Source organism: Onychomys torridus, chromosome 3 (genome assembly GCF_903995425.1).
Source record: "Onychomys torridus chromosome 3, mOncTor1.1, whole genome shotgun sequence".
Lineage (NCBI taxonomy): Eukaryota > Metazoa > Chordata > Mammalia > Rodentia > Cricetidae > Onychomys > Onychomys torridus.
The window spans coordinates 7,117,578-7,130,123 of NC_050445.1; the positions used below are offsets into that span (position 1 = coordinate 7,117,578).

At 37.5% G+C, this 12,546-nt stretch overlaps 1 protein-coding gene across 3 annotated transcripts in view; it reads left to right on the forward strand.

Moving 5' to 3' along the window:
* Stk31 (serine/threonine kinase 31) overlaps nucleotides 1-12,195 on the forward strand; it is a 76,720-nt gene extending 64,525 nt beyond the window's left edge. Inside the window, exons 23-24 of one of the 3 annotated variants that reach the window (XM_036182343.1) lie at nucleotides 7,166-7,234; nucleotides 11,812-12,195. In XM_036182343.1, the coding sequence (XP_036038236.1) occupies nucleotides 7,166-7,234; nucleotides 11,812-12,039 (297 nt within the window). In that variant the 3' untranslated portion in view covers nucleotides 12,040-12,195. The remainder of the gene's footprint in view (nucleotides 1-7,165; nucleotides 7,235-11,811) is intronic. The other 2 variants (XM_036182342.1, XM_036182345.1) reach the window with 2 other exon arrangements.
* Nucleotides 12,196-12,546: the final 351 nt, after the last annotated feature.

The window sequence follows — 12,546 nt, forward strand, 5'->3', positions numbered from 1 at the left end:
CCGAACCAGTTTACTGGGTCTCCAACTTCTCAATGTCATTGCTTATTCAGGCAGTGGAGATGGAGGAAGGCCTTTGTGGCTTGAAATTATAAAAATCCAGCCACATCACGGATGAGCAATTTAGAAAATACAAAGGATCTTGTCTAGTGTCTGTTGTACAGATCACTGACCTCCTGTTTTAGTCTGTATTTCACAGAATGCCAAATGGAATACCTATGGAGCTTGCTGTAACTTTCCTTTTCTCTTTGTGCTTAAAGCCCTACAGAAGATCAATCCCCCTTTCTTTTCCTACTGTCTTGCCTGGTGCCCAGTGTTAGAGTTTCTGTTTCTTCTTCAGACCTGAAGTTGAGCATTTCTGCATTTCCCTGCTTTCTAGCTGCTGTTGATGCTGCACTGCTGTGCTTTCCATGCTCTGTCCTCCTTGCAACCATAATCTCGATACTTTATTTCATATTCATGGAGACATAGGCAAATGCTCCCACCAAAGGGAAAAACCTGCAGTGAGTATTTCTAATCTAACTGAATTACGGTGAGAATAAACGAGGAACTCCAGATGATAACAGTTGTATTTGTCTTAAATTCTGGTGTGTAGATAATAAGCAGCAGTGATAGATTATAAGAAATAGTCAAATTTGTTTATACTTTTCCATTTCTGAACTCTTAAAGAAGAATCATACATATAGTCACTTACTATAGACAGCAGAACAGTCATACCTAGATTTATGTTTTCACCACTAAAGAATATTTTTTTATTATTCTTTGTTTATTATTATTATTATTATTATTATTATTATTATTAAGAGATTTTCTATTCATTTTACATACTAACCACAGATTCCCCTGTCCTCCCTCCTTCATTCCCCCAGTGTTTCCCTCCCCCCAACCTACCCACCATTCCCACCTCCTCTAAGGAAAGGTCTCCCATGGGGAGTCAGCAGAGCCTGGTACATTCAGTTGAGGCAGGTCCAAGCCCCTTCTCCCTGCACTGAGGCTGTGCAAAGTGTCCCACCATAGGCTCCAAAAAGCCAGCTCATGCACTAGAGATGGGATCCCACTGCCTGGGGCCCCCTAAATAGTTCAAGCTAAACAACCGTCTTGCCTATCCAGAGGGCCTAGTCCAGTACTATGGGGGCTCCTCAGCTATTGGTCCACAGTTCATGTGTTTCTGCTAGTTTGGCTGGCTGTCTCTGTACTTTTTCCCATCATGGTCTCCATGTCTCTTGCTCATAGAATCCCTCCTCTCTCTCATCAACTGGACTCCTGGAACTCAGCCTGGCATCTGGCCATGTATCTCTGCATCTGCTTCCATCAGTCACTGGATGAGGGCTCTGTGATGACAGTTAGGGTATTCAGCCATCTGATCGCCAGAGTAGGCCAGTTCAGACACCCTCTCGACTGTTGCCAGTAGTCTATGGTGGATTCATCCTTGTGGATTCCTGGGAACTTCCCTAGTACTCTGTTTCTCCCTATTCCCATGATGTCTTCATTTATCATGGTATCTCTTTCCTTGCTCTCCCACTCTGTCCCTGTTCCAGCTCGAACCTCCTGTTCCCCTGTGTTCTCATCCCCCATCCCTTGCCCTCAATTACCCCCTTACCCCCATTTTGCTCATGTACATCTCATCTATTTCTCCTTCGCTGGGTGATTCATGTGTTCTTCCTAGCTAGCCTCCCTAGAGCTGTGGGTTGCAATCTGGTTATCCTTTGCTTTACATCTAGTATCCACTTATGTGCAAGTACATACTATGTTTGTCCTTCTGAGTCTGAGTTACCTCACTCAGGATTATATTTTCATTTCTTTTTTTGTTTGTTTGTTTTTTTGAGACAGGGTTTCTCTGTATAGCTTTGGGCCTGTTCTGGAATCTCACTTTGTAGCCCAGGCTGGCCTCGAACTCACAGAGATCCTCCTGGCTCTGCCTCCAGAGTGCTGGGATTAAAGGCATGCACCACCACCACCCGGCAGGATGATAGTTTCTAGTTCCATCCATTTGTCTGCAAATTTCATGATGTCATTGTTTTTCTCTGCTGAATAGTATTCCATTGTGTATATGTACCACATTTTCTTGATCTATTCTTCAGTTGAGGGGCATCTAGGTTGTTTCCAGGTTCTAGCTATTATGAATAACACTGCTGTGAACATAGTCGAGCATGTGTCCTTGTGGTATGATTGAGCATTCCTAGATTTATATTTTCACCAATAAAGAATGATAATTTTTTTTTAGATTAAAAACCAAATCAAACCCTGCTTAGTGTTTTCTGCATTTCTGTCCTGTAAAATTTTACTATTTTTGTTTCTGTTCTTCATGTTTGTCTTTAATTGGTTTTATATAATTTTTTAAATGTAGTTATTACAGACCTTTTTTTTGATTTATTGAGTCAGGGTTTCCTCTGTGTAACTTTGTCCTGGAACTCCCTCTGTAGACCAGGCTGGCCTTGAACTCACAGAGATCCTCCTGCCTCTGCCTCCTGAGTGCTGGGAATAAAGGCATGCACCACCACCACCTGGCTACAGACTTTTTATAAAGCTGATTTCCAACAAAAATTGGTACATGACGTTTTTCTTTTTGAAAATTGTCATTTATTTATTTTATTTTTGAGATTATAATTACAGCATGTCTCTCTTCCCTTTCCACTCTATAAACCCTCCCACATATCCCTTCATGCCTCCTTCAAATCTATGGCTTCTTTTGTCCACTACTTGCTGTTGCATGCAAGTATATATAATTCATGTACACACATATTCTCTTAAATATAACCTGTTCAGTCCATATAATGCTACCTATAAATGTATGTTTTCAGGGTTGATCATTTGCACTGGACAACCAATTTGGTGTACTCTTCCCTGGGGAAGACCATCTCTCCTCTTCACAGCTTTTCTCAGTTGCCTATAGTTCTTTGTGTAGGGTAGAGACTTTTCCCTATCCACTTTGGCATGCCCATTAGTGTCATCTTTTGTTCAGCTTATATTTGGGCAGTCATGTTGGTAAGACTTTTTGGATGTAGCTTCTGACATTACTAGAGACACAATCTCTCAGCAAACTCTCTGATCTTTGGCTCTTAGACATTTTTCCCCCTCTTTTGCAGTATTAACTGAGCCTTGGGTATGGGAGTGTTTTGTAGATGTATTTGTTAGGACTGGGCTCCATAACTCTACATTTTGATTCATTGTGGATTTCTGTAATGGTCTCCATCTGTTACAAACAAAAGTTTTTTTGATGAGGGTGAAGACTCCCCTATCTGTGTGTATAAGGAGAGATGTGTATAGATTGTTGTTGGGGACTACACTGGGTTAGTTAAGTAGTAGCTGTAGATTCTCCCGACAATCGTGACTGTACTAACTCTGAGTCATTAGCTAGGTTTCCAATACTAAGCATGGCTTCCTTGTTGAGTGGGTCTTAAATCCAGTTAGAGAGCTGTGTGTGTGTGAGACCATTGCCCCCTCAGAGCTATCACATGCTGGTGTTGATGTGCATTGTAGGTGTCATAGCTGGGCAAGACTCTGCATCACTCAACACCCCCCCCCCCCCCCCCCCCCCCCCCACCCCCGCTTCTGCAATATTAACTGAGCCTTAGGTGTGGGAGTGCTCTGTATGTAGAGTTAGCATTTTTTTATAGAGTTCATTTACTTCTTTGGTTTAGTTTATTCCAAAGAGGATTTTTCTCAATTATGAATGAAATTTGTATCTTTCAACTTATTTCTCATTTTGTTGTTCACATATACATACACACATATGAATGAAAGGCATATAGGGGTTTATATGTTAATTTTTCTTTCAAGACAGTGTTTCTCTGTGTAACAGCTCTGGCTGTCCTAGAACTTTCTCTGTAGACCAGGCTGATCTCGAACTCACTGGGATCTATCTGCCTCTGCCCCTTGAGTGCTGGGATTACAAGTGTGTGTCACCACCACTGGGCTTATATGTTAATGTTTAAATCCCACCTCATAGTTGACAGTGTTTATCACATCTAAGGATTTTCTAGGGGATTATTTGGAGTCTTTTTAGTATGTATAGAATCATATCACCTGCAGATACACTTTGAATGTATTTTTCCTTTCCAACTTGTGTCCCTTCTGTTTATGGTGCTCTTGCTAAGATTTTAAGCACTGTATTGAGTAAGAGTGGGTGAAGTGGATACTTTTGTGTTGTTCTGATTTTAGTGGAAATGCATTTAGTTTTTCCTCTGAGTATGATATTGAATATTGGCTTATCATATATCACCTTTATTGTGTTGGTATATATTCTTTCTTAGTCTCTTTAGGGCTTCTTATTCTGAAAGAATGTTGGATTTTGTCAGAAGCCTTTTCTGCATTCATTGAGATGATCATGAGTTTTCTGTCTAAGTCTTTTTATTACATTTATTGATTGGAAAGTGATGAACCATGCTAGCATGTCTGGAATAAAGCTATAGTGAATGATCTTGATGTATTCTTGAATTTGGTTTGCAAATATTTTGTTAACTTTTGCATGAATGCTCTTTAGGTGTATAATTTTCTTTTTTGTTTTTGTGGCCTTGTTTGGTCCGGGTACCAGCTAATCCTAGCTTCATGAATAGAATGTGTGGCACCTCTTTCATTTATATTTAATGGAATAGTTTGAGAAGCATTGATATTATTAGCCTTTTGAAGGTCTGCCAAGTGCTTCTAGCCTGTGGGCAACAATCAAGTATAAAAGTAGATTTCAGCATTGAATGCATCTGGGTTTGGACCCTTTTGAGTTTTGAGGTTTGTTTTTTTTTTTTATGGCTTCACTCTTGTTATCATAGTTCTGCTTAAATTATTTGTGTCATCTTGGTTTAATTTTGGTAGGTAGTTTGTGTCTAGAAATTGATTTCTTTGAGATTTTCCAACAGTGAAATTTAAGTTCATAAATTATGGTCTAATGATTTTTTAAAGAATTTCATTAGTAATTTTAGTAATGTTTCCCTTCTTATCTTTGATTTTATTAATTTGGGTCTTCTCTGTCTTTTAGTTTGGTTGAGGGTTTATCTTTCTTATTTATTGTTTTAGAGAACCAATTCTTTGTTTCATTGATTATTTATATTGATTTTTGTTTGCTGCCATTTAATCTTGATCTTATTTCTTTTCCTTCCTTCCTTCCTTCCTTCCTTCCTTCCTTCCTTCCTTCCATTTTGAGATAGGGTCTCATTTTGTAGCCATGTCTGGTCTGGAACTTGCTGTGTAGACCATACTGGCCATAACTCACAGAGATCCACTTGCCTTTGCCTCCTAGGTACTGGCATTAAAGATGTGCAGCACCATCACACCTAGCTTGATCTTATTTCTTTACAATACTGATTTTGGGTTTAGCTTGTTTTTTATTTCACCAAGGCCTCAAAGTGTATCATTAATTTATTTATTTTAGATAACTGTTTGACTTTAATTAATTTTTTGAGAGATTTTATTTATTTTTCATGTGTATGGGTGTTTTGCCTGCATGAATGTTTGTGTACCATGTGCATGCAGTGCTTGTGAATGCCAGAAGAGAGTTTTGGATGCTCTGGAACTGGAGTTACAGACAGTTGTTAGCCACCATGTAGTATCTAGGAACCACACCTGGGTCTTCCAGAAGAGCAGACCTAGACAAGAAGGTCTTCTTGATGGCTGAGCCCTTTTTCCAGTCCTGGTTTTGTTTTTAATCTCTGATTTTTTTTTAAATGATGGACCTGCCCTTTCCTAAACAGAAACAGAGGAGTGGGTTGGGGGATGGGAATAGAGGGGTGGATGCGAGGAAGGTACTGGGAGGAGATGAGGAGAGGAGGGAAGGGAACTGTGGCCAAGATGTTAAATAAATAAATAAGTTTGTTTAAAAAAATGTAATCTAGTAAAGGACACTGATAGTACAGAGTATAGTAAGAAGTTAATTACTGTGGGTATGAGTAGAAGGAACAAAAGGAGAGTAAGACCAGTGGGTGATACTGGATTGATGGTAAAGGAAAAACAAATAGGAGGAGGGAATAAAGAGGCAAGGAGCAGACAGTAGAAGCTAAAGGCAGAATGGGAAGAAAGAAATGTAGTGAGACAACTCAATGAAGTCCAGGTCTTGGAAAGTTGGAAAGACTCTGTAAACCAGGGTAAAGTCATTCCAAAGGAAAACGAAATAGGAATTATTAAAGAGAGAAAGAATAAAGGGAGAGGAGGTCGGGGTAACAGATGCTATTTTCCATCAGTAAGTAATCCTTGTGGCAGGTCACAGATGATACAGTCAGACCTCTGTTAGTCTTCAGGAGTCCAGGTGACTGCTGGCACACCTTCTCAACACTGAGCATGCAGCATGTTGGTATTTTACAGATACTTTGTCTCTTTACAAGGGCAGAGGGCAGATGCAAGGGGGCAGAGAGATAAATAGGATTGGAATGCATGGTGTGAAACCCACAAAGAACCGATAAAAGTAAAAAAACAAAAACAAAAAAGTAGTCTTACTCATTTTGTTTCAAGTGAGTATTTTGCCTTCATGTATGTATGTATGTATGTATGTATGTATGTATGTATGTGCACTGTGTGTGTGTGGTCCTTGCAGAAGTCAGAAGAGGGCACTGTTTGTTGGAACTGTAGTTATGGTATGAACCACCATATGGGTCCTGGGAACAGATCCCACCTAGCTCCTAGAACATTTTCTTAGAAAGCAAAGAAGTATTGCAGTATTTATTTATGGTATGTCTACCAACTGATCAACATTGTAGGGCTTCAAGGGCTGTTTGGTTGTTTGTGCAAGTAATTTTACTAAGTGTTTTTATTCTGCATGAGAAATGTGCTTTTTTATGAGCTCCTCTCATTCACCAGAATCTAGTGGCATCCAGTTTTTGGACATTGTGGTGTGATGTTATAATCTACAAAGTGTTGGATTTTATTCCTGGTTATCCCAAAGTACTTGCAGTGGGCTATGGCTTGATTATATATAAGAAAGTGATCCAGTGTAGACTCTCTAGGATTAGTACTTAACACTAATTAAACCTTCCTAATGCTGCGACCCTTTAATACAGTTCTTCATGTTGTGGTGACCCCCAACCATAAAATTATTTTGTTGCTACTTTATAACTGTAAATTTGCTACTGTTAGGAATTGTAATGTAAATATCTGATATGCAGAATATCTGATATTTGACCTTGGTTAAGAATCACTGATTTAGATACTTTTAGAGCCTATTTATTTTTGTGTTCTTTTGTAGCTTTCTGTTCAAAATCAGGAGTTTGAGACAAATGAAGATGGAGTCCCAAAAGTGGATCAGTTTCATTTGGTAGGTTTCCATCAGCTATTTACTCATTTGAAATGTGTAATAATATAAATTTATAAGTATTTGATTGAAAATGTTCTCTAATTTTTACAAAAATTAAGTTAGCATTAGTAACAAGGTATTGAAGAAAATTTAAGTACCCTACTTATGCTACTAACAGATAATTAACATCATATATGGAATAAGAAAATATAGTGCTTATTATATATTCCAAGGATATTTTGTTTTGAAATGAGTGTTTTACTCTTGTTTTTTTTTTTTTGTTTTTTTTTTTTTGTAAGTGCTTAATTATACCTTTTCTTTGAAATTCATGTATGTCATTGATACAGCTTTGTCATCCATGTATGTTTTCAGCCAACTTGTTATTATTATTTGGTTTTTCTAAACAGAGTTTCTTTGTGTAGCTGTAGACCAGGCTGGCCTCGAACTCACAGAGATCCACCTGACTCTGCCTCCTGAGTGCTGGGATTAAAGGCGTGCACCACCACTGCCCCAGCCAACTTATTTTGAGTACTTGTCTGGTACCAGGAATTGAATTAGGTACTAGGACTACCAGAATTGGAGCAGGAAGTGAATGTAATCTTGCTCAGGCTCTTTTCCTTGACTAACTACAATTTTTTTTTTTTTTTTTTTGGTATCTTTCTGCTTTGCTTTTTTACTCTCTTGCGTTGTAGATCTGGATGAGAAAAGTTACCAGTAGCCATTCCACACAGTATGAATGCTCTTTCTTGAGATTTCCCCCACCAGATATCACTCCTGTATTTGGACTCCTCTCACACTCAGGTTCTCAGGATATGGGCAGAAAGTACCAGATTACTATTATTTATTTATTTATTTATTTATTTATTATTTTTTATTTATTTATTTATTTATTTATTTATTTATTTATTTATTTATTTATTCTGTCACATAGATGCCATTGTCTTAGTTAGGGTTTCTATTGCTGTGAAGAGACACTATGACCATGACAATTCTTATAAAGGAAAGCATTTACTTGGGGCTGGCTTACAGTTTCAGAGGTTTAGTTCATTGTCATCATGGTGAGTGGCATGAAGCCAGACATGGTACTGGAGAAGGAGCTGAGAGGTCTACATCTTGATCCACAGGCAGCAAAAGCAGCTATGTCCACACTGGGTATAGCTTGAGCAAAGGAGACCTCAAAGCCCACCCCCACAATGACACACTTCCTCCAACAAGGCCATACCTACTCCAACAAAGCCACACCTCTAATAGTGCCACTCCTTATTGGGGGCCATTTTCTTTCAAACCACCACAGGCATCTAGCCCACTTCACAGTAAAAATCCTGTTCCCTGCTGGAACCTCATGGACAAGACTGCCACTGTCCAATTTCCCTTTCTTATCTTCTTAACTCCCACTAGAAGCCCAGTGTGCTCTGCTTGCAGCACTCTAGGGGATTTTAACAAGTTCCAGAGACCCAAGAACTACAGGGTCAGCTTTATCACAGCATTGCTCCCTGATTTCAGGACCGATTTTCTTTATTACTCTTTTTCATTGCTGTGAGCAAATACATGCCAAGAAGCAATTTAAGGAAGGAAAGGTTCAGGTGTTATTTTTCGGTTGAAGTCTTTTTTTATAATGGTTTGTTCATAGTTGGCAAAAAAATTTCTTAAATTTTTGATGCATCTTCAAATTTAGTCAGATATGGCAAGTCTTTCAGTAAAGCTTTAAAACATTTAAAAATGGCTTTAAAAAGAGATAACAAACCTTACAGTTTATCTACTGAGTATATAACTTAGTGGTTTTTAGTATAGTCGTATGTGTCTGACCAGCATCATAAACTCACTACATTGTACGTGCTACCTCTCAGTATCTGCATTTCTTTACTTCAGTCTTAATCAACCACGTGCTATTGTGGGCATTCATATTAATGGAATCATAGTTAATGGGTATAGTGTGCTTTGCTTTCACTTAGCATGCTTTTAAGGTTCATATAAGTTCTAATATTAGTATTTCATCCCTTTCATGGTTAAGTAATATTCCAGTGATAGATTTACCACAGTTTATTGATACCTTTCTATTTATGGACATTTGGGTTATATATGCCTTTTGGTTATTATAGAAAAATGATACAAATATTTATATATAAACATTTGAGCAGACATGTGTAGCAGGAATCTTAAAAGTTCTTATTAATAAAATCAAACCTGAGGCCAGTTTTTGGGGCGAATGCTGGAAGATTAGAGAAGCAGAACAAGCCACAGCTACCTTGTCTCAACAGTTCCTCAGCTGATCCTATTTCCTCAGACTGGAAGCCTCTTAGTACTCATCCAGAATGAATCTCAGCTGAATTGTGCTGCTCCAAAGCCTGAAAGCTTAACTAGCCAAAATGCTTCTAGTTTCTGGTCTTCACGCCTTATACATCTTTCTCTTTTTGCCCTCACTCCCTGGGATTAAAGGCGTGAGTCACCATGCTTGGCTGTATCCTTGAACAGATGGATTTCTGCCTCTGGAATGCTAGGATTAAAGGCATGTGCTACCACTGCCTATCCTCTATGTTTAATATTGTAGTTGTTCTGTCTCTGATTCCAGATAAGTTTATTAGGGTGCACAATATTTTGGGGAACACAATACCACCACAGACATGTTTCATTTCTCTTGGGTATATACCTAGTAGTAGAATTACTGGGTCTTGTGGCAACTGTTTATTTCGTAGTTTGAAGACTTACTAGATTCCAAAGCAGTTATTTTACATTTGTAGTAGCAGTATATGAGAGCTTCAGTTTCTCTATATTAACATTGCTTATAAGACTTTTTGATTCTAGCCATCATAATGGGAGTACTATCTCAGTCTTCATTTCGATTTGATAAATTTAGATAATTCCTCAGAGAATTGCCTATGCAGACTCTTACTTTGTTTTTTACATTTTAAAAATTGGGTTGCCCTTTGATTTTTTTAAATTTTAATGGTTGCTTATGTATTCTAGAAATAAATAACATGTTGGGCATGTAGTTTGCAAATATTTTACCTCATCCTGTGAGTGGTATTCTTATTTTCTTAATATGTCATTTGAAGCATGAGAGTTTGCAATTTTCATGAAATACAACTTTCTCCATTGTTGCTTGTACTTTGGGGATTATTTTCAAGAGTTCTTTGTCAAGTATAAAATTGTAAAGATTTACCTCTAAATTTTCTTCCAACATTTAAGGTTTTCTATTTAGATCTTTGATCTATTTTGAATTAAATTGTATATATTAAGAAGTAATATTCCAGCTTCAACCCTCTGCCTGTGGCTATCTATCCCAGCACTATTTGTGGAAAAGACTGTTTTGTAATCATTAAATGGTCATGTCATTCTTGTCAAAACCAGTAGATAGTTGTGTGGGTTTCTTTCTAGATGCTGAATTTTCTGCCACTGTCTTACAGATGCTCCTCAATTATGATAGGATTATGTCCTTATAGTCCCATTGTAAGTTTAAAATGCATATGGTCCACATTACCTGCAGAATTTACAGCTTAGCATACAGTGCATTGCAGAACATTGTGTGATTATCTTGATCAAGCTGACTTAGTGATCACATGCTGATGTAGAGTGCAGATCACTGAGGATGTCTAGCATCCATGAGAGTGTTATACTGCATATTGCTAAAATACAAGTCCTACCATCAGACGTCAAGGACTGCTGCTTGTGTCTGTTCCTTTGCTGGCATCATGTTGTCTTGATTACTGCTATAGAGATTGGAAATTGGGAAATGTGAATTGTCACACTTTGCCTATTTATTTATTTATTTATTTATTTATTTATTTATTTATTTATTTATTGTTTTTCGAGGCAGGGTCACTCTGTGTAGCTTTGTGCCTTTCCTGGAACTCTCTTTAGATTATTTATTGATTGATTGATTGATTGATTGTTTGATTGTTTTTCGAGACAGGGTCACTCTGTGTAGCTTTGTGCCTTTCCTGGAACTCTCTTTAGAGACCAGGCTGTCCTCGAACTCATAGAGATCCGCCTGCCTCTGCCTCCTGAGTGCTGGGATTAAAGGCATTCGCTACCACCGCCCAGCTCACTTTGTTCTTTTTAAAGAGGGTCAGGATTATTACTATAATTTGTAAAATTCAGAGATAGTTTGTCATTGTCTACAGACAAGTTGATTACCTAATAAGTATTGTTTTCAAGCTTTGGCCCCTTATCAATGTTGTTTTTTGATCCATTAAACATTGGATGTTTTCCCATTTATCTAGACCTTTCATTTCCTTCAACTGTATCTTGTAGTCTTCAAAGTATTTGCTTTGTAACTATTTTAATTATTCTTAACTATTAGTTCTAATAATTTTAGTGGATTTCTTAATGCTTTAACATAGCTCTATACCATTTGCAAATAGAGATGGTATTTCCCCAGTAAATAAATTTTTTTCTTATTACTGTAGATATCTCTTTCCAATGAAATGTAGCTGAACTAGGAAAGAATCAATAAAAATCTAAATAAAAACCTAAGGTTAGCCTATGTCAGTAACTGAAAGTGTTTTTTAAAAATTAAATCTTCTATCATTACAGATTTGTTCCTTTTACCCTTAGTTTTGTTTTGGATTCTTTTTAAAAATGTTTCTCTTTCCTTGCAGGATGATAATGTCAAATCCCTCCTCTGTAGCTTGATATATTTCAGAAGTTCAATGACTGCTGAGCAAGTTTTGAATGCTGACTGTTTCTTGCTTTCAAAAGGGAAATCAATTCCAAACCCAGAAAAAGAGATTGAGTATGCTCAGCATAACAAAAAAGATGAATCAAAGATGGAGAGCTTGGATAGATACATAGAAAGACAAGAAATGGTGACGCCAACCCTTGACTGACAAATAGTCCTCTATTGTTGCTGTACATGTCCCTTTAAAAACTTTGTTCGGTTTGTTTGCTAGACAAAAAGGTGTGTAAATGTTCCAGAACTAGTTGGATTGCATCTTTGTATTTGGATTGTAAAAAATAAAAAATGTTTTGGTTGTGCCTAAAAAAATCACTCACATTCTTTGAAATTTTGTTTAACTTGGCATTGTTATGGAAAGGGTTTCTGTTTGGACTTACTGAAATTAAGTCATTATAGTGTTAGTACAACTCTTCTACTGACATATGCTAGTTGGTAGTGATAAAGGCTGATGTTTTTAGAAACAAAGGATATTTGGCATCTGCTTTGTATCTAGTTCTGGCAACATAAAGATAAATTAAAATGTCCTTTATAGTTATATGGCCCACAGTTTGAAAAATTTCAAAGTTTAGAGAGATCTTGATAATGTAGTACAGAAATATCCAGAGATAGCAAGAAGGAAGCTCCCTGGTTAGTACAAACTTGGTTTCTTCATGTCCTG